The sequence below is a fragment of the Fomitopsis serialis genome, assembly GCF_022376445.1.
Source record: "Fomitopsis serialis strain Sig1Antser10 chromosome Unknown B0H18scaffold_14, whole genome shotgun sequence".
In the NCBI taxonomy this organism is placed as follows: Eukaryota; Fungi; Basidiomycota; class Agaricomycetes; order Polyporales; family Fomitopsidaceae; genus Fomitopsis; species Fomitopsis serialis.
The window spans coordinates 149,079-175,972 of NW_025954974.1; the positions used below are offsets into that span (position 1 = coordinate 149,079).

The following is a 26,894-nucleotide window of genomic DNA, read 5'->3' on the forward strand; positions in this document are numbered from 1 at the left end:
GCGCTGCACTGCGCCACGATCGCACTGTGCCAACCGACGCTTTGAGCACGCAAGAAGAGCCCAGCCGACCGTAAAAGTATTGATTACTAGGATCACTACGGTACTGTATACATCACCCCCAGCCAAACACATTATACACCTATGTCGGCTGCACGATCCTCATCGTACAAGCCGACGCGTCGGCCGCCGTCGACTCATGCGATGGTATTCCGCGAGACTGCGCGTCGGCTGTAGGATGAGGATCGGTCAGAAAGCGCTGCTTGGTGTGCTTCAGCACCCAATGCCATGATCAGTCTCGTCGACGACACGGCCTCTGCATATCCTTTCGTCCAGCCGATCAAGGCTGCTCTTTACTTCGACAGTGCAGAGGGGTTTGGCCAATGGAGGATTCTCATCTCCACGAATGCTGACACGGACCTCCGGAAGATGCGCAAGAAGGCAACGGCGTTGTTCAAAGTTATATTGAAGAAAATCAGGTATGTGCTGTTCCCCTTGTGAGGGTCGTGTGTTGCTCTGATCGTACTTGGCGTCACTAGGGAATTGTCCTGGGGCCATTTCTCGCCCGATAACCAGAAGCAATTAACTGAGAACGCAGAAATCCCTATCTACGAAGCCAAGATGACAGGTGATTCACGCTTAGTTGTGAGTACATTGCAGGCAAAGGATCTCGGTGTATGACTCGTAGTTACTCATCCATTGATAGTACCAGATTGACTGCGTGCCGGAGTTTGAGACTAATGTCAGTTCGTTTGATCGCGCACCTGAGTAGTCATTGACGCATTTTACATAGGTCGAGCGACAAGGTTTGATACAGAGCTCGTGATTCTTGTGTCACCGTATTCAACAATGCGCATTATAGTCATCAGAATTTTCGGCATCTACAGTCATGCCCAGCTCAATCGGCGACTCTGGGATAGCATTGGTAATCAATTGGGCCAGAGGGGTAAGGAATACAGGTCGAGGTACGTCTCAAAGGACCTCCGTTCAGCACTACCATTCTCTATGTGCGCCTGACGATCACCGTAGATGTGTTTTTCGAGGTCGGCCTATACAAGCTGGCAAGCATGCCGGTACCATTCTTCCGTCGTCATGGCCAGCGCTAGCCGAGGACGAACACATTACTTCGACATCTGCTCTTCAAGTTCCAAATGTGCACAAAGACGATGAAGATAAGGTGACGTCGAGTGAACCTCATTCATGCTGCCCATTGCGCGCGCTTATGTATGTGTCACCGGTAGATGCATGACATGCTCGTGTACGTGTTGACAAGCATTGCTCAGATGGGAATCACGCTTACGGCACTCCAACAGCCTCGCGAAATACGTCACCTTCTCGCAGGTAAGATTCGCTCATATACAGTGTTGGGGGTATCATCGAGTTTCAATGCAACACCGCGACAGGCACTCCTGAATAGTACGCATTCCATATTAAGATGATAATTTTTGGTTCGAAGCGACAACCCTTAGGTCTCTTGGCCGATCAAGACGTGATGCACGTCTTCGATGTGTCGTGGGTCCTATATACCCGGTTATTTGATGACTGTTTGTCTCATAATGCGGCACAGAACCCAAGAGAAAGATATCATTGAATATCCTCGGTCCTGTTACGTGCTCGGCAGAAGTGGTACTGGGTAGGTGTCTCAACATTGTGGCGATGGAGAGTACTGAATAAGTGTTCAGCAAGACGACATCAATGTTGTTTAAGATGCTCGGGATTGAACGTTCGTGGCAAGCTTGCGAAGGCGCGCTGGTCAAGCCTCGCCAGGTCTTCGTTACACAGTCAAGAGTACTCGCCGAGAAAGTGCAAGAGTTCTTCGCGAAGCTTCATGGGTCACTCCTGATGGCCGATAAGTCGCCCGAAGAGCTCAGGTCGATGAAAACGACCAGGAACCTACAGCAGGATCATGATCAAGATCTTGTTGACCTGGATGAAGAAGTCCAGTACCGAGGTGATCTGCCTCAGCGCTTTAGTGAACTAGCTGATGAGCACTTCCCGTTGTTCGTTACCTTCGATCAAGTACGTGTTACAGCATACATCACGAGGCATTTTCCTTCTGACACACAGTTTCCAGCTTTGTCGCTTACTGGAGGCCGAATTCCCGCCGTCCAAGTCATCTTCGGTACCTCCTGATGACATATCCGTAGAAGCCGTAGGCGATGTTCCGTCAAACGACTACATGGAGCAGCTACGCGATTCGTTTGTTTCGTATCAAGTTTTTCTTGGGTCGTATTGGGCACACTTCCCACAGTCATTGACGAAGGGCCTAGGTATTACAGGATCCGCTGTATTTCAGGCCATACACTAATACTTGATCCAATGGTAGATCCTGCGTTGGTCTTCGCCGAGATCATGGGTATGTAGCTTGTAACAACTTCGCAATTTCCGCATTACCCTGGCATTCAACAGGTGTCATCAAAGGCTCAGAGCATAGCTTGACGAGTGAACACGGCTTCCTTGACAAACCGTCATACCTCAGCCTCAGCCACCGAACACAGGCTACCTTTGCGAATCAACGCAATGTCATCTACGACCTTTTCCTGGCATACTTGAAGCAGAAGCGCCGTCGAGGCGAGTGGGATGCTGCCGATCGGTGAGTACTTGTTTACCTAGCCTTTGTGTATAATGGAGCGTCTTTTGTCAGAACACATCACATATTGACAACAATGCAATCGCAAGGGCTCCCTGGAAAACAGCTCGACTTCTTGTACGTCATACAAATTTTGCAGCACATCGCCGTCAATTGCTGACATTACAGTGAAGGTATGTAGATGAGGCCCAAGACAATCTTTTGATTGATGCCCTCAGTAAGCTGATAGCACATAGATCGTAATCGCTTGTTCAGTTGGCCTTCAGTTCTGCGTTCGATCTGCAGAAATGCAGACACAGGCCTATTCTGGGCGGGTGACACGGCTCAGACTATTTCAATAGGCAGTGCTTTCCGCTTCAACGATCTGAAGGCCTTCCTGTATCGAGTAGAGGTACGTCATCACTCCTGATTGGGCGGCTCATTTCTAATTTCAGCACAGTCGAATGGTGAATCGCGCTTAGGTCCTCGTCACCAGCCTCACACATTTCAACTCGCCGTCAACTACCGATCACATGCCGGTATTGTCGATTGCGCTCATTCGGTCATTGAATTAATCACCATGTTCTGGCCCTACGCTATCGACCACTTGGCTCCTGAGCGCGGTTTGGTCCAAGGAGCGACACCCATATTCCTCGGTGGATGGGATGAAAACATCGAGCGATACAAACGGTTCCTATTCGGTGACTCGTGAGTTCATCATCACATAGTTATCCGCACGAGTTCGCCCATTCTGCGACGCAGCACGGAACACCTCAAATATGGAGCGCACCAATGTGAGTATCCATAGCCTGAGCGCTGTGATCACCTTACTGAGGAACATTGCACAGGTATCCTTGTCCGCCATGATGCTGCCCGAAAAAGACTCCGTGCACAAGTGGGTAACATAGGCACGATACTGTGAGTATTATCGACATTGCGGTTCCTGCACCCTAGTGATAGCCCTTTCAGAACAATATACGAAGCTAAAGGGCTTGAATACAACGACGTACGTTGCATCTCAGAGTTCAACAGAATAATATTGGGCCAATCCAACCTTTTCTTTGGCTAGGTGCTGCTGTACAACTTCTTTTCGGACTCCACTGTTGAGCTCTCACAATGGCGAATTGTCCTGGACGCACTTTCCGGTGGTGGAGACACAGCGCTAAAGTCTCTGCAAATCGACTATTCCCGTTATATTGGACTGTGTCGAGAGGTAAGTACTGTTATTTATGTACGGTCTTGTTGATGTCTCATGCTCTCCAAGCTCAAGTTCCTCTATGTCGCTATCACAAGGGCTCAGAAGAATGTTTGGATCGCGGACACTTCTGACAAATGTGAACCGATGCGGGTACGTTTCGCTTTACTGGTCTGTTATTTGATGAGCTGAAGCATTCATAGCACTTTTGGGCTGCAAAGGGGCACATACAGGTTTGTACACCATCCTCCGGTATTTCACCATTGGCGACTTCGTCGACACCGGAAGAATTGGCCAAGAGCGCTCATGCGCTCTTCGACAATAAGCAGTACATGGAAGCGATGTACTGCTATGAACGCGCAGGGCTCTTCAGAGATCGATCTGTTGCAGAAGCATACCATCTTCGAGAGGCGGCTCTCACAACTCCCACAAGCTTTCGTGGCGACAATGCTGCCCGAGTCGTTGCTTTCAGAAGGGCAGCCGAAGCTTTCTGGTCGTTGGGACTTGAAGCAGCGAATGCAAAGCGGTCATACTTTCGTATCGCTGCGAAGTGTTTCTTTCCCGAGGGAAATGACTTGGCACGAGCAGCAGAAGCTTACTTTTATGCCGAACAGTATACCGAGTCCGCAAGTCTATATCGCAGAGCTGGCATGTTCAACAAGGCGGTGGCTGTCATCAAAAGCCACAGAAATTACGTGGACCCAGGTGTTGTAGAGACCATCATAGATGTGTCGCGTCTTCAATACCTAAGGAATCGCAAGATCAAGTGAGTCTAAGCATTGCTGTATGCTGCGCTTCTATACGATTATATGTGATACAGACAGGCGAGATTATTGTTCGATTCAGACGAAGACGCTCTCGAGTATATGGATGACCACGGCCTGGATAGAGCTCAAGTGATGTTTCTAGAGCAACTTGGACGCCTGAGTGACGCCGCACAAGTACATTTGGACGCGGGACGAATAGCGGAGGCTATCCCATTGCTCCTCAAGGACTACGGTAGCGCGGATGCCGCTGTCAAGGCTTCGCATTGGCTATTGGACGGATTGCGACGCAAGTTATCCTTTGGAATCAAACCCACCTCCGACGCCACGAGATCGGACACTGTACTACAGGGTCTGTGTCATATCCTCCATTCGCAAGCTCTGGAGAAGGCCAAACTTGACGACAACATCCGTGATGAGGTAGGACATGTGGCTGGCGTGAAGTGTACACCGTCCCCAGGCTGACAAACACTTCGCCAGCTGCTTATGTTCCGAGCAATAGTATTGAGCGATGCGCCGAGACTTCTCGGGCTAAGCGAGCAATTCCGTCAACGGCACAAGGATGTTGCGTCGGCGTTGAGAAGTCTTGATCACGCATTCATGGTTATGCCGAAGCTCAAAGCTGCGAGCTTACCCGAGATCGTGGACAGTCTACATCACTTCAGCATTTACGTCGAGCTGTTGCGCGTCTTTGCGTCTGCCGCAAATCTCTGTGATGACGAAGGCATCCGAAGACTGTTCGCTGTCCAGGCGGCGACCGACGACTTCTTCCTCATTCCAAAGGATACCTTCCTCTTTGGTCGATGTGCTCGTCGGTGGACACAAGGATCTCGGCGAAACGATCAGGGCGTTCTAGTATTGAAAAGCGAACTCCATAGGCTTCTGCAACAAGCACTGCAAGAACGGCTATGTATGAAGGTTCGCGAGGAGAATGACTTGTGCCATCGGACGCATGCATTCCAGGTCTGTCTGCCCTTCTTTACTTCCGGCACATGCTTCCGAGCGGAGTGCCCTCAAGATCATGTGGCTGCCAAGGACTACGGCGCAGACTCGTATAACCTGCGCATTCGAGTACATCTGCAACAGATCGCCATCTACAACTCCGTACGCACTTTAGAGAACCGCTTCGAACAAGCTCAGCAACACCAGTAAGTGACCGAGCCACCGGAGTATATGCTACTCGCCCATTACATCTTCAGATACTGGCTATCTCAGCTGTACGAAGCACTGAACCCTTCTTTCTACAAGTTGGGGACAGTGTGCAGTCTGCGGCCTCTGACTATACCCGAGTACAATGATGCTATCCAGATCGTCCGGAAGTGGGTCTTGGACTGGCTTTACGATCTCAGTCCGTACGACAAACAGCAAGGTCTCACGAAGACTTTCCTTACTGCATTGATGGCGACCATCTCGCTCGGGCTAACCTTCGGTTCTGGCGAGCTGCGATACCATCTTTCTCGGGTTCCGTTTGTTACTGCCTATGGGTGTAAAGCACTAGTGCGCGGCAACGGAAACATGAAATTCAATGCATACATTGCTCAAGACCTGGAACGATGGGTCTACAACATGCATCCTGCTTCACTTGCAAGCGGCATTCTCTTCGTCAAGTGAGTATTTGTTTGTCTCGCACATTCAAACACTTATCTTCGCCATCAAGCCACATTTTGGTGAATCGACTGCCTGTGAACATCGTCGTACTTTGTGGATTCCTGGACAGCCTAGCTGGTCTTCTCATTGTGGCATCTCGACTGAACGGCGCAAATACACTACACGATCTCACGATGCCTCGAAGCTGGCTCCAGCGAGTCCTGCCCAGTGCTCACCAACTGAGGGATAAGAGCACACGCCTCGTATACTTGTATATGGAGCCTATGGCGAACTTGTTGGAACAAATCTATACTCAAGACAATGCTGGTACGTGTTACGGGTATATCAGATACTTCTCAGTCTGATAACTCCTATAGGGCACCTCCTTTTCGGAAGCAGCGACCTTTCGAAACGTGGTTGGCACGTGCGAAACGTGTTCTTGGCGAGAATGTGAGTAAGATACAGGAATTATCAGCTGTCCTTGCTGATTTGCTATGACTATCCGTAGTTGCAGGAATCTTTGTCTTCGTAAGTCAACACTCAAGTTCAGTAGAGACATTCGTTCACTTACTCTGTTTAGTCGGCGACAACTCCCACTACCGATGGCTGAAAGACAATGTTCACCATACGATCACGTCGCTCCGTCGCCCTGGCAGGGAATTTAATCGCATTTATCAGCGGTGAGTTCTGTAGTCTGCTCTACCGTATGGCCGTACTAAAACGGAATGCGTCAGCTACGTCGATGCGCCCGCCTGGGAAGCTCTCGCAAAGGAGGTCCGCGATAACTCTACCACAAACTCTCCATTCGATGAGATGGTTCAGCTCTACCACGCGAAGGCGGGACAGTCACAATTTCCACCGCGACAGAACGTGCGGCGCGTCGTCTACAACGACATTCGTGAGATCCTAGCTCTGCTTGCTCCGGGTGCGACCGCTACACCTCAGCCAAGGAGTGGCCTGGGCCGAGGCGCTGCACCTTCCGTTCCCCATCAGGTACACGTGTCTCAGGCGGACAATTCTCCCACCACCACGGCAGGTGAACCAGCGGAAGACGTGCATGAGAATGACGAGGAGGAAGCGAACGAAGAAGATGACGCTGATGTCGTTCCTCCTGTCGTCGATCTGAACGATGAATCGCTCGCTTTCGAGGCGCCGGACCCCGCCGAAGCGCAGCTGGCCCAGGAGAAGCTGAACGCAGCCCAAGTGTTCGCAGACGCCTATCTCCGTGCGCGCCGCAAGAGGGGCACTGCACCCACGACACCCGCCGCTGCGATTCACCTCCGCTTCGCCAATGCGTACCGCGCGACGTACACGTACGACTGGGTCAAGTCGCTGGAGAAGCCGCAGAAGCGATACCGCCTGTTGTTGCTGGTCCCGCTTCCGTACTGCATGGCGTTCCTGGAGCTCGCGTGCAACTACCTGTACGAGACGAACAACCGCCTGAAGAGGCGTCTCCAAACCGTCGATCACCTGGAGCTCGAGAAGGTCCTCAAAGAGATGACGCGATGCCGGTGAGTAACCATTCACCGCCCCTGTTAAGTTACTTTCTGTGCAATGCGCTCGCTGACACGGACTTCCTCTTATACAGCAACCAGCGCAAAGAGGCTATACGTCTGAACAAGGCCCTCGAGCCCGGCGCCAGCATGCACAAGAAGCGAGATGGGGAGGAGCTCAGAGCGCGTATGCGTGAAGTCGAGCAGCTCGCCGCGAGTCTGCCGTCGAGCGTGACTGCTGAGTGGGACTTCTACCTGAAGACCGCTGTTGATGGTATCCTCAAGCTGAAGCCGCGGCCCACGAAGAAGCCCAAGCCGGAGTTGAACATGGCCGACGACGACATGGTTGACTACGCCGACGGGGCATGGTCGGATGATGAGTGATGATCTTGGAACCTCAAACGTGTACCCTATCGGAAGTCTGGCGGACTGAGCATGTCGATACGCTCAATTCTTGACACGATTAGCCTTTCTTACAACAGGATACACGCACTCAACTCATTGTCGCAAATCTGTACTATACAAGTGATGTACAACAATTGTATGGCTCTGCCTGTGATATTTCTGGGACTTCCTGACGCGATTTCATACCGTCGTCGCCGAATCGCCGGCAGTCGCTGCAAAGGACATCGTCTCCAATTGACCTCTGCCAGCACATTCTTTGTGCAGCAGTTCGTTGAGGACGCGAAACTGACCAGGATCAATGAGTAGAATCTACAACAAAACATGGATGAGCACGCGCAGCAAGACAAGCAAATGTGCACGCACGGTTTCCCACTGTTCGCCGCTCTGGTCGTCTCGCTCTACTGTTTCTGCGCCCTCAAGGACGCGAGTACGAAGCCGCTCGGCGTCGGTTTTTGGCATTGTTAGCTTGATACGCATGCGCGCCCGTTGAATTGGTAGGTTCGACTCGGACTGTAGGAGTTTGATGCATTCGGATACCTAGTACGCATTGACGAGTCAAGAAATGTCAGAAGATCGACGCGCAATGTGTGTGCGAACAAGCGCCCCATACCTGGCTCTTCGCGTTCTTTCCTGGGCGAACGCTGAACCCAGCCTCAACCATGGCTTTCTCGATGACACCGATCGGATAGCGCCGTTGTGTTGCTGGGTCCACGCACTTCTCTGCTACCTGCGTCGCGATCTCGCGGCGAATGGAAGAAAGATCATGTTCTCTCTCCTTCTCTCCGACCTGCAGCTCGCCTTTCTTGAGGATCTAGGTCAATCGCGGTCAGCTGCATACATCGCTCGACCTAACTGTCTACTCACCTCCTTCACGATGGTGTCCAGATCGGTGGTCCCGAATGCCTTCTGTAGGTCCTGGCTTTTGGCGAGCTCGCCCTTCGAGACGTTGAGATACACATTGGCGATTTGAAGGACGTCGTCGAGGTTCGTCTCGACTCCGCTGCGCCATTCCTGCACCTTGTTCTTGTAACATGCGACCTGTCAGGCCCCAATACCAATCAGCCCCGCCTTCTTGAGTCCTACACACTGTACACACCTCAAATCGCTTCCCTCCCTTCTTCAGGCGGACGACCGAGACATTTGTAAGTCTGATGAGCAATCCGTTGAGTCGTTCAGTGACGAGAACGAGGCGAACGACTGGCACACTTGATCTGGTTTGAAGGCTGATTGAGAGGCATATTGAGCTCTAAGAAGGGGAAATCGTTACGTTGGACGATGTCTGTGGTATGTAGACGAGGAGGCGAGAGTAAGTCAAGTCTCGGAGCCGCAGGTGCAGTTCCGTTAAGCGCCCAAAGAACGGACGGCTTGTGTGATGAGTCGCCTTACGTAATACCCTTTCCTAATTGATGCAGTCACCGGAGAGAGTACAACCGCCGCAGTGACACTGACAGGAAGCCGCAGTGCGCCCACTGCCTCCCTCTTGCCCCTCTCTGGCTTCTCGCCCTCACTACAGTACCAGCTCAGACTCGGACTATCAGGTCAACCACCCGCCCAGTAGCGCCTTCGAGGTCATTATTATTGCGCAGCAAAGATGAAGGGTATCTCAAAGGCCTTCGCGCGGTAAGCAGTGCACTTATCATCGCCCTACGGAGGGAACTGTCTAACATTAAATGGCTTCCTAGGACTCCACATATGCTGACCACAAGGGTCGGCATGTCAAAGAGTATGCGGGATAGTGCTGGCACGGTGACCGAACGACCCTGACACCTCGTCACAGAGTCCCTCGACCCAGAGTTCGAAGACTATGGGCGCCGCTTCGCCTCGATAGAGACGGCGACCGAGAAGCTTTTGAAGGACACGAAGGCATACACGGAGGCAGTCACGAACCTGTTCACATATGGTGCCGGCTTTGCTCAGCATTTCGCGATCGTCTTCCATACAAACCCCGGCGAGTATGATCTTTCTTCCAAGCATCCGGACTGCGCGCACACCGTCCGGAACGTCGACGACTATGAAGTAGCCATGGAGGAGCTCAAGGCTGCTATCGCTCCGGAGCTGGAGCTTATCGAGAGCAGGATCATGGGGCCTGTGAAGGAGCTGCAGGGCGTGCTTAAGACGATCAGAAAGACGATCACTAAGCGGGAACATAAGGTCTGTGCGATCATCTGAAACCTCGTAGTCTACATGTTTATATACTCCTTACCTTCTGTCAGCTCATGGATTACGACCGGTACAATAACTCATTGACCAAGTTGCGGGACAAGAAGGAGAAGTCGCTAAACGATGAGAAGAACCTGTTCAAGGTACGTCGTTGACTCTTGTTGTGCAATATCCTCTGATACACGATACAACTCCACCTTGGCGCTTGCCAACAGCTCGAACAAGACTTCGAGATCGCCTCCAATGAGTACGACTACATCAACTCTACAATGAAGCAAGAGATGCCACGCTTTCTGATGCAATGCACCCAATTCGTTGACCCATTGTTCCATTCGTTCTTCTACATGCAGTGCGTCAGATTTTCGCTAGCCATTGGTGCCAACCAGTAACCAGCGCACCTATACTGATATCTACTTCGTAGATTGAACATCTTCTACATGATGCTTGACAAACTGAACGGATTTGCTGAAGGCAAATACGACGTCACCGTCACCGGGAACGACATCGCCAGAGAATACGAGGAGAAGCGCAGTGATGCGTGGCAGACGATCGAGGAACTCAACATCACGCAGCGATTCTTGTCTACGAGTACGTTCTTTTAATCTAACATCCACGCGTCACAACTCAACCCCGCTTCGACAACGCAGCCAAGCTCGTACACGCACACCGAGCCGCGTCGGGGCAAGGTGCTCCCTCCTCTCTCGGGCGCTCACCAACTACCTCTACCACATCCTCTGTCGCCTCCAGCTTCTCTAAGAAAGCCCCTCCGCCTCCTCCGGGCTCAAACTACTCAGCTCCGCCGCCTCCGTACACGCCCGGTCCATCCGCAACGTCGCCCGCTATCGCCAAGAAGGCGCCACCTCCGCCACCTCCCGTCAAGCCAAAGCCCAGGCTTGCAGCGTCGTATGTCGTAGCGCTGTACGATTTCACTCCTCAGGCGGAGGGAGACCTCGAGTTCCGCGCGGGGGACAGGATAGAGGTCGTCGAGCGGACGGAGAGCTCAGAAGACTGGTGGACGGGCCGTGTCGGAGACCGGCAGGGCGTGTTCCCTGGTGAGTTAAGGTTAAGGTGTTCCATTCGTTCATACAAAGACTGAGTTCACGCCCTTTTTCAGGGAACTACGTGCAAGATACCTGATAAGCGGTCAGGCGAGGCAATCTTGGATATGAGTCGACGGTGGACGAAGTCTGTAACGCGTGTAGGTTGGAGCCGGTCAAGGGTAATCCGATTTGTGAATGAATCGGACAAGCAGTACGAAAGTTTGGCTGTATGCGGTTTGTTGCCTGCAGTGAATGTCCTTCGGATCTTCTAGTCCGCCGTTCTGTGTGCACATGACTGCAGCATGTCTACCTCGTGTGGACGCGCAGCGCTCGTTCTTCATATCTAAGGGTATGAGGCGCAAGTCGCACACTCGCTCAGCTGCAGCGACCGACCATCGCTGAGCAGTGTCCTGTACGACGTCGCTTCTAGGTAAGATTTCGCTAGCTTCGTCTCGCGCGAGTATATACCATGCTTACACTACCGATAGCAAGCATGGTATATACCCTACGAGACTTCGAGCAGGAGATGAGCCGCAGGTCGACCGTTGGGCTGGTAGATGTCCTCCGAACGAAGTTGATATTAGGGAAGTCGACCATTCGGTATGTCGGCCGTTGCACCCACGTTGATTCCACTGACATCTGTCATTCAGCTCACAGTTGGTGAGAACTTTGTGCAAACTCGACCGTAAGCATCTGTTGAGTATAGAGCACGGATAGGACGCGATGGTGCGAAAGGAGATATTGTCCACCATCATGTTGTTGGTAGAGGGCCCGAACACACGGGTCCTCGTTAACCACAAGCTTCCTACAGAGATCCTCACATTGATCTTCGATTATGTCCGTCTCCAGCCTCGCAAACGGGATACACCTGGGACGAGCATTTGGGACCCTGTAGTCGTGCGGGTAGACTGGCTCGTTCGAGCGTCGCACGTCTGTCGCCATTGGCGCGCTATCATCGTCGATACACCTGCGCTCTGGGACAGGATCGATGATCCGCAAAGACGTCTAGATCACGTACGCGTCCCGGCCGAGAGGGCTCGAATATTGCCGCTCGCGCTCTCGATGAAAAGCGAACCTACCCGCCCTATGAACGCGCTCCTCCAAAGCAACAAGCCAATCCGGGAGCTACGATACTACGGGATCACCATCAAGCTTTCCCAAAAATACTTGCAGCAGCCCGCATATCTCCTTGAGAGCCTCAGTCTCACTGGGACACCAGGCAGGACGACGACCGGGCACGCCCGCAGGCCAAGCGGGGGTTACCCCGTACAAGTATTCCGAGGGCACACTCCGAGCTTGCGCCGCCTCTCTCTCGACTCTCTCAATTGGATCCCCACCCTCCAAACGTCGACACTCACGCACCTCTACCTGGCAGATTGCTACGGGCGGAAACTGCTACAGAGGGTATTGGCTTTGTTGTCTGCGAGCCCAAGCCTGACAGATCTAGTGCTGGTGGACCGCGGCGATGTCCTACACCACGAGGACCCGCAGGGCAATGCGCTAGTTCACCTCCGCCATTTGCGAAGACTAGTGCTGAAGCACATGTCGAGCGCGGGTGTCAAACGCTTCATCTCACACATACGTCTGGACCCGGAGACGTGCGTGCGATTGATCAATGTTCTACCTCTCGACGGCGACCTCTTGAACCAGCTGTCCAGGCTGCCGTTGAACGCCGGCGCAACCAAGCTCATGATCAAGGGATCAGGAACTCGGCGCACCGTAGTTTATGAAGGTCAATCTAGCGGTATACTCATCGACCACTTTACCTCGCTGGGAGAGGACTGGGGCACTGCGCTGCCACGGATGCTCGCAATGGACCAGCTCCGCGAGCTCCATGTAGTCTTGCGGGATAGCCCCGCGCTATTCGCCAGCACCCCGACGACGCTGTTCGACTTCCTACACAGGGCACCGGCTCTTGAACACCTCTACGTGGACACGCAAGGGCTTATGAGCTTGCTCGACGCACTCGAGTGCTGCAGATCCAAACCGCCAAAGCTGGCGTGCCCGAACGTCGTGCTGCACGTCCAGATGCCCTGCCGCGGGCCCGGGTCGGACAGCACGTCTCTGATACAGTCTTTCGCGGCTAGACAGACGAATCTGGGCATTCGCCATCTAGTCGCGGAATACTGCCCCGGATGTGGGGCCGGGGCGCGGCGTCGACCGTGGTTTTCGAGGGAGATCCAGGTCAATTTCGAGTCGGTAACCTCGATGTCCAATCCCCGCCTAGGGCGTGACTGGCGGATGTTGCGCGTGGACTGGCCAGCGTGTTGAAGTCGATATGACGTGAGTGGTCACTACACGGTATGGTTCCTTGCAAACCGTCGTCTTTTTGTCACTCAATTGTCGCTCGGGTACGCATCTGACAGAAGACGACAGGCCGCCCAGTAAAAAGTCGTTGTCGGTGGGCTATCTATTTCTATCGCGTTAGCATATCAAGAGGGTTATGTTAGCACTCCTCGGCGAAGTACAAGTCACGTATTCTGGTGTACATAGCATATTCGATGTTTTTGAGAACTAGTTCTGGATAAGCGACCGACCGGTGACAGGAGCGAAAGTCCACTTGCCTCATGACATGTGCATGTCCTCGCGGAGCTCACCGTCCTCTCTGATCTGCACTCCGTCGTCGTCAACTTTCCACCCTGTCCACCGGGCGTGTGCCTCGTGCATGCACACGGGCGGCATCTCCATGGTGGGCGTGTGGTCCAGCGTAACATACTCGATCGAGGGGAAGTGGTGGTCGAACTCCGTCCTCTCGACCTTCTCGCCTGCGTACTTCGGGAGATAGTTGATCTGCACGCGGGCCAAGCGCAAGATGTCTTGCTGCGCATCGAGCAGTGAGACGGCTTCCTCTGCCTGCGGTGCCGGTGTACTGCGGGTTAGCACGACGCGCACGCAGGACAGTTTGGGACACAACGGCCGTGACGCCCTCGCGCCGTGGTCCACCAGTGCCTCAACGACGCTCGGCAGGACAGTGCTCCACACCACGAGCGTCTCGAGCGCCGCCATGGGTCTCAAAGTCTCCCGCAGCGCGTCGGGGTCCAGTACGAAGGCAGGGAAGAAATCTGGGTCCCCACCGGCCATAATCACGATTTCGTGGGTCGGAACCAACATCAGCCAGAGCTCGCGGAGCTGTTGTGCGGGAAGGATAGAGGCCACCGGGGCGAGGTCGCCGCGGAGCCCTACGGGAGTGCAGAGGATGCCGGCTACGTCGCTCACCCCCGTGAGCTGCGCCATCATGAAATGGTGGTCGTTGACGACAGGCATCATCGCGATGGATGCGCGGGTGACCGTCTTCGTCACTGGGAGGTTGGACAGAGTAGGCAGCACGTTCGCTGTGAAGTGGTGCGCGTCGAGGGCCTTGACGATGTCGACAACAGTTGTTGAAGGGAGTGACAGCTTCGCGAGGATGGCTATGACGGCTTCTTCGGTAACGACGTAGCGCAAATGGAGCCTCTGAAGGTATGGCAAGACACGGAGTAGTCAGGATACGACGTGTTCAGGGTTTCGACGTCGGGTGTGGTGCTCGAGACCGCGCTGAGCACCAGGTCGATGAGACCAGGTGCAGACGCTATGATTCCCATTACTTTGGCCAAGAAATCGTCCCATCGACACATGTCTACCGACAGATGGGTCAGTGCCGACACCTGTAGTTCGGGGAACCAGTGGACATGATGGAGATTGAGCTGGCGCAGACGAGGAGTGTGTCCGCGGAAGAGCTGGATGGTCTGTACAGACTCGCCGAGAATCCGGCGTCCGAAGAACCAGCTATTCGATAAGTCCAGAACTTCAAGGGCTGGCGCGAGGAACCCGAGGTATTCCTGCGCGGTAGTAGCCGTTATGTTGCAATGGTATATCGCTACAAGCCGCGCGTATTCCCTGTCGCAAAGTGTGGACATGAATGCCGATGGAGTGTTGTGGAGAACAACCTTCAACGGGCCAAACCGTGACCGCTCTAGGAACGTCGTCCGGCTTGATTGGTGTGCCTGATTGATGGTGTTCCAGAAGGACGGGATCGCTGCCACGATATCCCTCCAATGGCGGCACACAAGCATGAGCGTGAACAGCTCGTTCATGCGTGCGTAGTGGCGGCGCTCCCAGATGTCCACGATGTGGGATTGGCTGTTACGACCAACGAGATGGTATTGCATCGTGGGCACGAGCCAGAATATCGCCTTCATGATCTCGGGGGGCAAGCGGTGGAAAGGCACAGCAGCATTCAGAGCGGACCTGAGCATGACTACAGCCGTCGTAAGCTCTCCTTCCGCAACTCGTATCTGGAACAGAGTACTTCAGTTCTGAGAGTAAGCATGCCAATTAGCACTGTGATACGAACATCAGGTATGCTGGAAACGCAACGTCAACAACGATAGCTCATGTTCATTGTGGTAGTTGGTACAGACCTCATACCGCCGAGGCTCCTCTGAACCCCCGCGGACACCGCTTTGCTGAGCTGCACGACGTTCTCATGATGGGTGTTAGCAGTATCGGCCATAATCGAGTTTCATGGATCTTAATCCCACCAGCGGGCTGCCGGAAGGTAAGGGTGCTTAGTAGGTGGTGGTCATCCGAGGCAATGAGCATTGAGGTGATCGTGAGTACTCACGACGTCGACGTGTGCAGCTGCTGCAAGTCTGTGAGTGTACACTGTACACTAGCCTAAACGCTTGTGGCGCAGCGCACTCAAGCCGCTCTCGCGATCGGTCACAATCGTGACGCGCATCCGTCACCACGTACGACGACGGTCACTATTATTAGTCTCCCCAGGCGAGTCCAGTCGACTCGTGTTTTGACATCGGTGAGTGTTCCTCTAAGTAGTTTCGGCGGCCTAACTGCTCGTTACAGACCACCACCGTCGTCCTTCATCGAGCCCTACGTCCATCTCGACTGCTCGATCTCCCCAGATCAGGACGAGCGCGCGCGTGTGTTTGCACGCACACATTCTCTCCGACAGCAGGGACATGCGAATGCATATCAACCGGGACATCATCGATCATCCCTCAAGACGAGAGTGTCGCGACTCAGTGGCGGGGAGTCACCGCCCTCAAGACTGTGAGCCCACGTTGCCAGCAACCCTCAAGCCTGGCGACTATAAGTCTTCTCTCCTCATCAACCCCCGCTCTCTACCACCGTCGTCGTTCTTGCCGTCGTTGTCAGTAGATCTCGACCCCTCTGTCCGCCCTCCGTCGTATGCGGCTCCCACCGTTCGCGCTATTCCGTCGTCCAGCATGATCACCCCGTATGTGTCCACTACCACACCGTCGACGGCCTACCTCGCCGATCCGCTCAACGCATACGCGCACCCCAGCGTGCCATGATGTCTGCCCTCTCTAGCGACGACCCGCCGACTACAACATCCACCGACCGCAACATCCGTCCAAGCCGCTGGGACAGACACCCCCTGTGGTCATTCCCTTCTCGAAGGCGAGGGCGAAGGAGCCGTCGCCGAAATCGCTCTCCCCCCGACGTCGCTGCAACTAGCAGCCCGCCCGCCGCCCGCTCCGAAGGCCGAACGGTGCAAGCCCACCATCAAACCGACCAAAGCTGCCATTACAGTCGTGCGTAGCCCCGGACCGCTCCACTCACGACCTGTACGCTGACAGACCAATCGCGCGCGGCGCGTCTGAGACACCCGGTGCTGTGCAGCGACTCCGTGCACTGCTCAAGGGGCCCACGCCTCAGCTCATACGGATAGGCGTGCGGATCAAGGGCTGCGCAGGGCTCTCATACCACCTCGAATACGTCGACAAGCCGGGCAAGTTCGACGAGGTCGCCGAGCAGGACGGCGTGAACGTCCTCATTGACAGCAAGGCGTTCTTTTCCATCATCGGCAGCGAGATGGACTGGCACGAGGATTCACTGAGGTCCGTCATCCTCCCACGTTTCCCCTTGTGCCCGTGCTCATCGCTACGTTTGTTCTGCGTGGCGCAAAGTTCGCGTTCAAGGACCCGAACATCAAGGACGCGTGCGGGTGCGGAGAGTCGTTCAGCGTCGGCTCGCACAGAGCCTGAGGTGTACGCTTTCTACGTAGTCCATATCCCCGGATGATGCCTGTGCGCAAGCGCTCATAATCCTGCTTCACCACATCTGTATCCATACATCACTGCCCGGTAATATACCAGACAGCATTCGGACCGTAAGCTTCACCATCTCATGAAGCACAGTACTGTGGCGAGTCTGTCGCGACGACGCTCCGTGCGCACGAAAATGACCCCCCTACGCCGCTAGCATGTGTTGTTGTGTACTCACAGTGCCTCCGCGTTTCGTGTCGAGGCATCAGGAGGGCATTTGATGACAGTCTCGCTCGACCCTCGTCGTTCGTCGACATCATCTGGTGGTGGAAGACTTCGACGAACTCAGTTGGGTTCTCCATGTTGTCCCGCTCACGCGCACAAATCTAAGTTGAATCAAACAAGTACGGCTCCAGTATCGATGAAACCGTGATACCTAGAACAATCGAAAGTCTGCCTCGAGTAGACAGCGACCATACTGCCGTCAGTCCAGTCCTTCAATTCAATTCCCCATGTGTGACACAAGCATGAGTGGGCGCGAATTCTTTCTCCGACAATAGCAACATATCGGCCCGCGGCCGTGGTTAGACAAGGATATCCCGAGGCACGAAGGTTGAAGGATTCAAGGAATTGTCTACTACGTCTGCGTGCCAGGAGACTTGGCCGCGGGGCCATTCTGTACGTTGGGACCGCGCAACAAAATAGCAGAAAGGCCTAATTATGAAGGTCCTATACTCACGAGCTCCATGCGACGACACAAGCCAGGATGCAGGGCTGCAAGGATGTCAATCCGTGCTGCCTCGAGGTTGCACCTTCTCATCGGCGGGTTTCTGCTGTTCAGCTCGCATACGGCGACGATGTATAGTATATATGTTTTCCCTCCAGCTGACGAGTTCTTGGAAGTTATGCGCGGTGCTTCCAGGGACACTCAGCTTTCCTTCGCGATTTGATGAAGTCCATAGTACCACGTACCTCAATATGCCTCGTCCGTGCGAGTGCGGCATCTTCCGTATGACGAGCTCGTCCAACCGAGCGTACCGTTGTTGTAGTGTTGAACCCGTCCCAATAAGCTCATTGCCAGACGTCCAAGAGGTCCCATCATGGTGAACGGCTACACAGACGCCGCGCGACGCAACAGGACCGGGGAAGTGCTTCTCCTGCAATATACTGTCCAATCGCGCCAGCACGTCATCCTGGTCCATTGTCTTCAGCATCCCGTCCAGGTCATCGGCCATGGGGTCCTTCCGAAGCCATATCATAACAACCATAGCTTGGAAGTGTTTCGAGACAATGCGAGACAGGATATGCGGGATCCAGGGCCATGCTGCGAAGGGGGGGTACAGCCAGATCTCCAACCTCTGTAGGTGGTCGTGGTGCGAAAGATTGTAATGCTGCTCTGTAAGCATACAACAATGAGCGATGTGGCTTGAGAGTGAACTAAGAAAACTTTCCGACTGTGGCGTTAAACGCACCATCACGAACAGGAGAACTGAGATCAATATGAAGCTGAACGAATTCTGCAGATGCGGAACTCGCATCCAGCAAAGTCTGGCTTCTGCTGGCTGCCGAGGATGGATCTGACTCGTCATCCACCGCAAGATCGAGATTGCGCACTCGAGAAGCCCGGCTGATCTGCATGAACAGGTCTTCAACTGCTGGTGCGACCCATCGCACTTCGAGATACTTCATATTTGCGCAGTTCAGTGGGAGAGCAGCTGGGGAGACTTGCTGTTTGTGCAAGCAGTCAACATTGAAGCACCATAAGTTCTCAAGCCGCGGGAGCGATGAGACAAGGTGTGCCAGCTGCGCGACGCTCGACAAGAAGGTATTGCAGATGCGTAGAGTGTGAATGGCGCCGAACACAGCTAGGTAGCCGATGTCCTCCATTCGGACCGAGCCCATGGTCCACGCAGCATCTTCAATGGTGATCCTCGACAACCTCGGGGCCTTGCCCGCGAGCATAGCGGCGAACGTCCCCAGGTGCCAGATCGGTCGATGCTCCCCGGGAGAAGCACCCGATATGACGACCTGCTGAATGACCTCACGGAGGCGAGGCTTTGCACGGAGGGTCTTGGAGAGCGAGAGGACATCCTTTCGGTCTCGTAGATGGATGCGTTGACGAAGATGATACCACGTCAGGTAGTACCAGTCTTGGCATACGAGCGCGCAGGATGTGAGAGTGGACAGATGTAGCTCGCCGCCTACGTAACGATAAGCCAGCATCATTCCCGCAGCTATGTGGTCGATGATCCGTTCACAGACCTCCACAGGAAGTCGCGGGATCGAAGGTCCGTGAGAGATGCCCTCGGACGTTGATGCGGTTCTACTGTAATGATCATGTGTGAACTATGGTACCCGCGGCTGGACAGTGACACTTACATCAACTCGACTCTGTCCATTCCGTTGACGTGGGATGTGCGCTATGGCGACGTGACCGCGCTGTCGGACTGCTGGAATCTCCCGCGTGCGCGTGGCGACAGCCACGCAGATCCTTGACGAGGGAAACACGTTCCTAAAAGGTTAGTCTCAGACTGCGGCTCTACAAGAAAGTACTAGTGCGATAACACACTACCTGATGGGCCCAGTACTGTATGAAACTGCCTGCCAGACAAGCCAGGATGCGCCGTCTAGTCGTCGGTTCACGCGGTACTGGCGACCGTAGGTGGTCACGACGCTAAAAGGAAAGCACGAGGTCAGTAAAGATATCCGTTGGCGAAAGCAGGGTCACGGTCGTACCTCGTCAGGACTCTCAATGTCTCTTCGTGTGTGCTGCAAGCACTCAGGCTTGAACCTGGACGAGGGGGGGGCGCAGCGACAGTGAAGGCAATGATCAGTGATGTATATATGCACCAATACAACGTAGCGCGTTCGCCGGTGGATGTAGAAACGTCGAACACAGACACACGATACCACAAGTGGTTCTTTGCTTAACGCCGTGAGATCCGAGCTGTTCGCAGCCGATGCGAGGATAGCCCTCTAGGGCCTGAAGCCTTTGCAAAGCGATACTCACGTCACCAACGTTCAGCGGCCGGGCGATGCACGAAAAACACATACAGTGACAGAGGGCTGCTCTCCTTGAATACGGTGCATCTTGTTCTGGTGAGCGCGCACGACGCATGCTGTTCAAACCTTGAGAATATTCAATCAATGCTTACGGCATTCGCGTGGACGGGGTCTAGCAGGTGAGAGATGTCCGCGGTGCATGTGCAGGGTGCATACACGAAGGTTACGTACTCATTCACTCACACACACACTCCTGCCCTCCCACCCTGCGCGCAACCCGTTTGATACACATGAAGGCGCGCGGTACACCTGGCGGGTTGTGTCGAATCTAAGCAGGCCTAGTACATAAGCGTGCGTGAGCTCTCCGAGTGTTTGCATTGATGCCCACGACAGTTGATCTTTCGGGCGAGATTGGCTACCGTGCGCCGCGCGCCCCGCACACGGGGATGGGTAGTTTGGCGGCGGGGAACCGCAGGAGAAGAGTTTCTCCGTGCGTCGGGAGCCCAGCGCGCTCTATCGCGCACGAGCGTACTGGCGTTGAGTGCGTGTGGAAGCCGCCGGAGATCGTTCGACATCGACGGCCTGCACATGAATGGGTTGGTCGGGTTCGAGTAATAAACCGCATTTCTGGCACACACCTCCCCCACGCGCACGGTGACTCCTTGTGATGGGGCCCACTGGTTGTCGGGGCAGGTGCGCTATTCAGCGCCCTGGCAACGCGACGGTGGCTCAATCGAAGACGGCGAGTGTCCCTGGGTTGGTAAGGACCGCGTCGAGGAAGGGGCTATTGTGAACTTGTTGCGGGTTGGATGCCAGTGCCTGTCCGGGGAGTGGTTCCCATTTGCGGCACGAGTTGTTCAAACTCGTCTGTGACGTGTCGGTTGGTGGTTTCCTGGCTGCTCGTGGATGGCTGTGGGCGGGACGTTGTGAGCTTATTGCTGTCCGCCGATGCGATGTCGTGGTCGTGTACACTGGCATACTCGGTGTGACAGCGCGCGCGGCCGGGGGACCCCGAGACTAGGGTTAGAGGTGCCTCTTGAATATAGCGCCGAAGCGGGAGGTCATAATTAAGATTGTGCGTACGGAATCCTTACAGCTCCTATTATACTCATCTCCCTATGGCTCACGCGCTCAAGCTTAGTTCAGTACGGTCCCAGTATCGACGAAAACTTGTCATGTACATTCGAATGTCTATCTCGAGCACACAACTATAGTACCGCTGCCTGTCCAATTTTTCAATCCCCAAGAAATGATCATGTATGATACAGATAAGTGGGCGCAAATTCTTTCTCCGACAATAGCAACATCTCGACCTGTGTTGCGGCCGCGGGGCCATTCTATACGTTAAGACTACACAACAGATTAGCAGAGCAGCCTAAAGATGATGGTTCCATACTCACGAACCCCATGCGATAATACGCGCCAGGATGCAGGGTTGCAAGGATGTCAATCCGTGCTGCCTTGAGGACCTTCGGCTCGGGTGTGCACCTCCTCTCCGACGGTGTTCTTCTGTTCAGCTTGCATACTCTGACAATGTATCTTTTGCATGTGCTCCCTCCAGCGGATGAATTCTGAAGTGTTATGCGTCGTGCTCCACAGGACACTCAGCTTCCCTTCGCAATTTAACCAAGTCCATAGTACTACGTACCTCAATATACCTCGTTCATGCGAGTGTGGCATCTTCCGCCTGACGAGCTCGTCCCACCGATCGTACCGTTCTCGCAGTGCTGAAGCCATCCCAATAAGCTCTTTGCCAGACATCCAGATGTTTCCGTCATCGTCAACGCCTATACAGACGCCGCGCAATGCAACAGGACTCGGACCGGAGAAGTGCTTCTCCTGCAGTATACTGTCCAATCGCGCCAGGACATCCTGCTCCATTGTCGTCAGCATTTCGTCCAGGTCATCGGCCATGTGGTCAGCCCGAAGATATAAGACGATAGACAAAGCTTGGAAGTGTTTCGAGACGATGTGAGACAGTATATGCGGGATCGAGGGCCACTCTGCAAAGGGGTATTCCAGCCAAATCTCCAACTTCCGCAGATGGTCGTGGTGTGAAAGGTTGTAATGTTCTGTAGGCATGGAACAATTAGCGGAGTGGCTCGAGAGAGAACTAAGCAAACTTTCCGACTGTGGCACCAATTGCACCATTGCAAACAGGAGAACTGTGTTTCATATGGAGCTCAACCGTTTCTGCAGATGTGGAACTCGCATCCAGCAAAGTCTGGCTTCTGCTGACTGCCGAGGGTGGATCCGACTGGCCGTCCACCCCAAGATCGAGATAGCGCACTCGGGAAGCGCGGCTGATCTGCACGAAGAGGTTTTCGATTGCTGGTGCAACCCATCGCACTTCGAGATAGTCCAGATTTGCACAGTTCAGTGGGAGAGAGGCTGGGGAGACTTGCTGTTTCTGCAAGCAGTCAACCTTGTAGCACCAAAACCGCCTGAGCCGCGGGAGTGCTGAAACGAGGTGGGATAGCTGGGTGACGTTCGGCAAGGTGACATTGCGGATGCTGAGAGTGATAATGGACCTGAACGCAACCAGGTAGCTGATGTCCTTGATTCGGACTGAGCCGATGGTCCACTCAGCATCTTCAATAGTGATCCTCAACAACGGAGCTTTGCCCGCGAGCGTAGCGGCAAACGTCCCCAGGTGTCGGATCGGTTGACGCTCCCCGGGAGAACCACCGGATATGACGAGCTGTTGAATGACCTCACGGAGGCGAGGTTTTGCGCGGAGTGTCTTCGAAAGCGAGAGGACGTCCTTCCTATCTCGTAGATAGATGCGTTGACGAAGATGGTACCACGTCAGGTAGTACCAGTCATGGCATACGAGCGCGCAGGATGTGAGCGTGGTCAGATTTGGCTGGCCCTTTATGACATCATAGCTGAGATCCAACCCCGTCACGACGTGGTCGATAACACATTCACAGACCTCCACAGGAAACCGCGGGATCGAAGGACCGCGAGAGGATACATCGGACGTTGCGGCTGTGCTGTAATGCACATGTGTGAATCATGGTACCGGCATCTGGACAGTGACACTTACATTGACTCGGCTTTGTCCATTCCGTTGACGTGGGATGTGCGCTACGGCGATGTGACCGCGCTGTCAGACCGATGAAAGTCTCCTCCACGCAGACCCTCGACAAGGGAAACACGTTTACTAATAGCATTGTCTCAGACTGCGCCTCTCCAAGGACAAGCATGGTGCGATAGCACACTACCTGAAATTCGGTCTGTATACTGGCTACCAGACAAGACGAGATGCGCCGTCTTGGTCGTCGGTTCGCGCGGTGCTGGCACCCGTCGGTGGTCGCAACGCTAAAAGGGAAGCACGATGTCAGTAAAATAAGATATTCGTTGGTGAAAGCGGAGTCATACCTCGCGAGGACTTTGAATTCCTCTCGATATGCGCTGCAAAAAAAACTCGAAGCTGAACGGTGGGGAGAACGCAGGGACAGCGAAGGCGTGATAAGTGATGTTTATACTTATGCATCGATACAATGTACATAGCGCTCGCTCGCCAGCGGGTATACTTAGAAGCCTCGAAACTAGACATACGATGTCGCAAGCAGTTTGTTGCTCCCAGTGCACCTTATTCTGGGTGGTCCGAACCTTGAGCTTGTTCAATGAATGCTCACTGATAATCAAGGTGGACCACATAGCTGACGTGGGATCGACGCTGCGCAGGGTTCCGGACAGAATAAGCGAACATCAGGCCAATGTAGCATTCAATCCAGTACTGGCAGCGAAGAGTGCTGCGCAGGATCTGTAGCTTCAGTTCATTCGGTCGCCGGGATGAGTGGTAACTCAGCGCTGTGTCGTCGCGAGTCCAGCACGACACTGCTCCCTTGCACGACAAGTTGTATGCCGGCCATCGTACTTTCCCAACACCGGTCTTCCGTATGCCCTACCGCATCCGCTCGGGCATCGACATGGTCGTGGAGCACGTCACCGCCCCGCTTGACATCGACGCTGTCGTCAGTGTGGTCAATGTCCGTCTTGCACCCGCTTCAAGGACCTCTTCGGCTTGCCTAATTATAACTGCGCATCCAACCAAGGCATGCGTGATACGCACGTTGGTCAGGGACGACATTGTGAAAGGAAAGTCTGCGTACGTTTCAAGGGCGAAGGTGAGGTAGCACAGGTGCACAATGGCCACTTGACATCTACATGACTGCGAAGACGACCTCAGTGATGCCATATACACTCAGCGGGACTGGACGGCATACCAGTAATCCGCTTATCCGATACATCGACTGACCGTGATTGACACCACACATTTCAGGTAGATGAGGCGAACGAACGACTAAAGGTGCATATGAATGTATGTCAGACAGGCCCGTTGGGCATGCGCGAACGTGACATACCTAGAGCGGCTGCATTACACGTCGAACGCAAGGACGGCCGCAGTCAATCTTCGGCCCGACCAATGTGCGAAGGCGTTGTGCGGACAGGGCGGAAGTACGGCCGTAGGCGGGCGTATGCTGAGAAGTATGGCGTGGATTGTAGTGCCTGCGCCACCTTGTGGCTTTCTTACGGTGGGGTATATGTGATGCACGCGATTCACGAGAGTGTTCAGCTGCCAGTGTTCACAAAATGTCAGCAGCGATTGCGCGGGGAAAGGACGAGAACTCACGGGGTGAAGACAGCCTACATGCTCTCAGAGTCTGCCATCCGGGTCTACGAAGCACAGAATGAACCCGTGAAGGCGTTGACCAGCCAGACATCACATCAGCATCGAAATTAGTACGAGTCAATCTGTAGCGAAACAGTCTAGAGACGACACATATAGGTCAACTTAGACGTTCCCGTCCAATCTTACGCGCGTACGCGGTGACATACCGACACCTAAGAAGAGGCGGACTGGTCTTCGGGTGGACGAAGCACACTCGTATAGCAAGCAGCAGCCGAGTACTGGCTTCGCATGACGGCCGATAGCAGCTCATTGAAGGAGAACGGAGGAAAGGACGAAGATTAAACGAGGTACTGTAGAGGAAAAGTCGCAGTGAGGCCGAGTACAACTTGATCGAGAGCACGAGATGTCGACGGCCTGTCGTGCTGGCCGGCCTAAGAACGGCGAGCGGACTGTCCGCGCGTGATCCGACGCACAACTTGGGACACCATCCCAGAGTGAGCAGGTCGTCCCGGGCCCAGTCGCAGAAGTACTAGTCGTCGCCGAAAGAGAGGGCGCTCGCCGCTCCTGTCGATCCGCCCGCCTATAATTCTCCGACATATATCCGACCGGTCGACTCGCTGCCTGCCTCTGCCTGCTCGACGCTCGTCGTTGTTTTCACCGCCCAGTCTGGCACGATGCATGACTCCTGCCTTTGTGCACTGCGACCGTCGAGGGTGGACCGCCCGCACTGTCCAGGAAGGTACCGGCGCACTGGCCGCCGAGGCCTGACTTCCGCCCGTCGCAACGCTATGTATCACTGACACACGACTGTCCGCCATCGCATTTCCAGATCTCGGTGTTGAGCCCTTTCCTCTCACCGTGACCAAGTAGCCTGCCGTACTTCGCCCTTCACATCTATGCCGCGCTCAAGCCTACTTGAGAGCCCCTTTGCCCCTCCGGTAGCAGCGTCAGCTCAGAGCTTGGATGCGGGACCAAAGGCAGAGGAGGGCGTTGACCGACCGGCGGTTCGCACGGATGCATCGTCTCCTGGCAGGGTGTCTCGCTCAATTTATCGCCTCGGCCATGTCACGCAGGACCAAGGGGCGCGTTCACCGGGGGTCCGCATCCCTCGCCTGCCGAGTGTAGGCGTCGGTGGCTGAGTGTGAGGAGTCATTCATGAAGGGCCGTCACGCCTTTCGGTGTTGCACACATACACGGCCGCGTTGCTTACACTCTGCGGTATCATGTCTTCTATTCTGCTCGAAGTGGCTTCGGAATCCGACGGGCAGATGTCTTGTGCGTATTCTCTACTCCTCCACTAGCACTGTATTTGACCTGCGACTGCAACTTCCGAGAATGCGCTATTACCTGAGCGCGCTAGAACCTTTATAGTGCACTGCACCATTCAGCCGGCACACTCGCATACGGGGTAAGTGCTCCTTTCACTCTGTTTATCCGTATGGTAACCACCATGCTTCCAGAGTCCCCCATTATATTAGGTTCGCGTGTTCGAGTCACCGGTGGTACGGTCTATCAAGTTCAGAACGTCGGATGACCCAGTGGCCCTCGATCTCGTTTGCAGAAATCATGATCATTTGCGCTGAGTTCATCCTCGAGCCCGTCAACGCATCTCCCAAATTATCCCTCAGACATATGAAACATTCGCTCCGGATCCCTCGCAAAATTACATCCACTGATGGTTTGACAGGTCGGGTGTACACGGGTTGCAGACGTCCTCTTCCTCTTCAGTGCTACTTCGTCCGGTCATATGCATTCCGGGACTAACAATTATATGTGAACTTGAACGATGAAGAAGTTGCACAGGACTTCCAGTCGTGCTCCGCGATCATCTCACAGCGATTCTCTGCAACACCCTGCGGCACGATTCTGGATAAACGTGCGGACTTCCCCAAGCCCATCGACCTTTCGGACTGTCTGTGATTTTTGTGCGCGAGGAGGAGGTTGTCTGTGGCCGAGTGCATCGGCCTTCGGGTAAACAACGTCGCACAGCGAACCCGTACGCGATCGGGCATCGGGCGCCCGCCCAAAGTT

At 54.3% G+C, this 26,894-nt stretch overlaps 9 protein-coding genes across 9 annotated transcripts; 5 read left to right on the plus strand and 4 right to left on the minus strand.

The window, feature by feature from the left end:
• Positions 1-142: 142 nt before the first annotated feature.
• Positions 143-8,164, plus strand: B0H18DRAFT_929734 (uncharacterized protein). Its single transcript, XM_048041691.1, has 32 exons — positions 143-476; positions 537-642; positions 704-739; positions 791-803; positions 860-962; positions 1,027-1,184; positions 1,360-1,413; positions 1,467-1,509; positions 1,565-1,630; positions 1,680-2,016; positions 2,072-2,267; positions 2,324-2,353; positions 2,407-2,590; positions 2,642-2,704; positions 2,761-2,804; positions 2,854-2,982; positions 3,022-3,274; positions 3,329-3,360; positions 3,415-3,484; positions 3,536-3,572; positions 3,636-3,779; positions 3,831-3,914; positions 3,965-4,527; positions 4,582-4,945; positions 5,006-5,673; positions 5,725-6,132; positions 6,183-6,439; positions 6,490-6,562; positions 6,621-6,640; positions 6,693-6,792; positions 6,847-7,623; positions 7,701-8,164. The coding sequence occupies exons 1-32, from the start codon at positions 286-288 to the stop codon at positions 7,987-7,989; spliced, it is 5,892 nt and encodes a 1,963-aa protein (XP_047896499.1). The 5' UTR covers positions 143-285; the 3' UTR covers positions 7,990-8,164.
• On the minus strand, positions 7,994-9,339 carry B0H18DRAFT_990670 (Shwachman-Bodian-diamond syndrome protein). The gene is made up of 7 exons (XM_048045011.1): positions 9,217-9,339; positions 9,107-9,158; positions 8,875-9,048; positions 8,621-8,821; positions 8,374-8,547; positions 8,104-8,319; positions 7,994-8,058 (listed from the first exon to the last, which is right to left on the minus strand). Exons 1-6 carry the CDS (start codon positions 9,246-9,248, stop codon positions 8,191-8,193), a joined length of 762 nt encoding a protein of 253 aa, XP_047896500.1. The 5' UTR covers positions 9,249-9,339; the 3' UTR covers positions 7,994-8,058; positions 8,104-8,190.
• Positions 9,340-9,417: 78 nt separating this feature from the next.
• On the plus strand, positions 9,418-11,589 carry B0H18DRAFT_101896 (BAR-domain-containing protein). The gene is made up of 7 exons (XM_048029411.1): positions 9,418-9,630; positions 9,693-9,733; positions 9,788-10,161; positions 10,224-10,313; positions 10,386-10,519; positions 10,592-10,758; positions 10,818-11,589. The coding sequence occupies exons 1-7, from the start codon at positions 9,602-9,604 to the stop codon at positions 11,264-11,266; spliced, it is 1,284 nt and encodes a 427-aa protein (XP_047896501.1). The 5' UTR covers positions 9,418-9,601; the 3' UTR covers positions 11,267-11,589.
• On the plus strand, positions 11,298-13,590 carry B0H18DRAFT_101880 (uncharacterized protein). The gene is made up of 5 exons (XM_048029399.1): positions 11,298-11,640; positions 11,699-11,810; positions 11,861-11,870; positions 11,928-13,511; positions 13,577-13,590. The coding sequence occupies exons 2-4, from the start codon at positions 11,704-11,706 to the stop codon at positions 13,479-13,481; spliced, it is 1,671 nt and encodes a 556-aa protein (XP_047896502.1). The 5' UTR covers positions 11,298-11,640; positions 11,699-11,703; the 3' UTR covers positions 13,482-13,511; positions 13,577-13,590.
• A 185-nt stretch (positions 13,591-13,775) lies between these two features.
• Positions 13,776-15,702, minus strand: B0H18DRAFT_952772 (uncharacterized protein; the record flags this gene model as incomplete). The annotated part of the gene is made up of 4 exons (XM_048042145.1): positions 13,776-14,663; positions 14,684-15,484; positions 15,544-15,553; positions 15,611-15,702. 4 exons carry the CDS (start codon positions 15,700-15,702, stop codon positions 13,776-13,778), a joined length of 1,791 nt encoding a protein of 596 aa, XP_047896503.1.
• A 298-nt stretch (positions 15,703-16,000) lies between these two features.
• On the plus strand, positions 16,001-16,631 carry B0H18DRAFT_990685 (uncharacterized protein). The gene has a single exon (XM_048045012.1). It carries the CDS (start codon positions 16,169-16,171, stop codon positions 16,523-16,525), a length of 357 nt encoding a protein of 118 aa, XP_047896504.1. The 5' UTR covers positions 16,001-16,168; the 3' UTR covers positions 16,526-16,631.
• A 50-nt stretch (positions 16,632-16,681) lies between these two features.
• B0H18DRAFT_872219 (uncharacterized protein) lies at positions 16,682-17,218 on the plus strand (the record flags this gene model as incomplete). Its single annotated transcript, XM_048040213.1, has 3 exons — positions 16,682-16,765; positions 16,836-17,075; positions 17,141-17,218. Coding segments are annotated over 3 exons (402 nt in total), but the record flags the coding sequence as incomplete, so codon positions are not given.
• Positions 17,219-18,973: 1,755 nt separating this feature from the next.
• B0H18DRAFT_861024 (uncharacterized protein) lies at positions 18,974-19,504 on the minus strand (the record flags this gene model as incomplete). The annotated part of the gene is made up of 1 exon (XM_048039719.1): positions 18,974-19,504. A coding segment is annotated over one exon (531 nt), but the record flags the coding sequence as incomplete, so codon positions are not given.
• A 3,419-nt stretch (positions 19,505-22,923) lies between these two features.
• Positions 22,924-23,093, minus strand: B0H18DRAFT_990701 (uncharacterized protein; the record flags this gene model as incomplete). Its single annotated transcript, XM_048045013.1, has 1 exon — positions 22,924-23,093. A coding segment is annotated over one exon (158 nt), but the record flags the coding sequence as incomplete, so codon positions are not given.
• Between the last annotated feature and the right edge of the window lie 3,801 nt (positions 23,094-26,894).

Coding starts and splice junctions, on each gene's coding strand:
- B0H18DRAFT_990685 (XM_048045012.1), top strand. CDS start 16,169: ATGCGAATGCATATCAACCGGGACATCATCGATCATCCCTCAAGACGA.
- B0H18DRAFT_101880 (XM_048029399.1), top strand. CDS start 11,704: ATGGTATATACCCTACGAGACTTCGAGCAGGAGATGAGCCGCAGGTCG.
- B0H18DRAFT_929734 (XM_048041691.1), top strand. CDS start 286: ATGATCAGTCTCGTCGACGACACGGCCTCTGCATATCCTTTCGTCCAG. Junction 1,414..1,466: donor GCGACAGGCACTCCTGAATA/GTACGCATTCCA, acceptor GACAACCCTTAG/GTCTCTTGGCCGATCAAGAC. Junction 4,946..5,005: donor ACGACAACATCCGTGATGAG/GTAGGACATGTG, acceptor ACACTTCGCCAG/CTGCTTATGTTCCGAGCAAT.
- B0H18DRAFT_990670 (XM_048045011.1), bottom strand. CDS start 9,248: ATGCCTCTCAATCAGCCTTCAAACCAGATCAA. Junction 9,159..9,216: donor CAGCCTTCAAACCAGATCAA/GTGTGCCAGTCG, acceptor ATTGCTCATCAG/ACTTACAAATGTCTCGGTCG. Junction 8,548..8,620: donor GAAAGAACGCGAAGAGCCAG/GTATGGGGCGCT, acceptor AATGCGTACTAG/GTATCCGAATGCATCAAACT.
- B0H18DRAFT_101896 (XM_048029411.1), top strand. CDS start 9,602: ATGAAGGGTATCTCAAAGGCCTTCGCGCG. Junction 10,520..10,591: donor CATTCGTTCTTCTACATGCA/GTGCGTCAGATT, acceptor TCTACTTCGTAG/ATTGAACATCTTCTACATGA. Junction 10,759..10,817: donor GCAGCGATTCTTGTCTACGA/GTACGTTCTTTT, acceptor TCGACAACGCAG/CCAAGCTCGTACACGCACAC.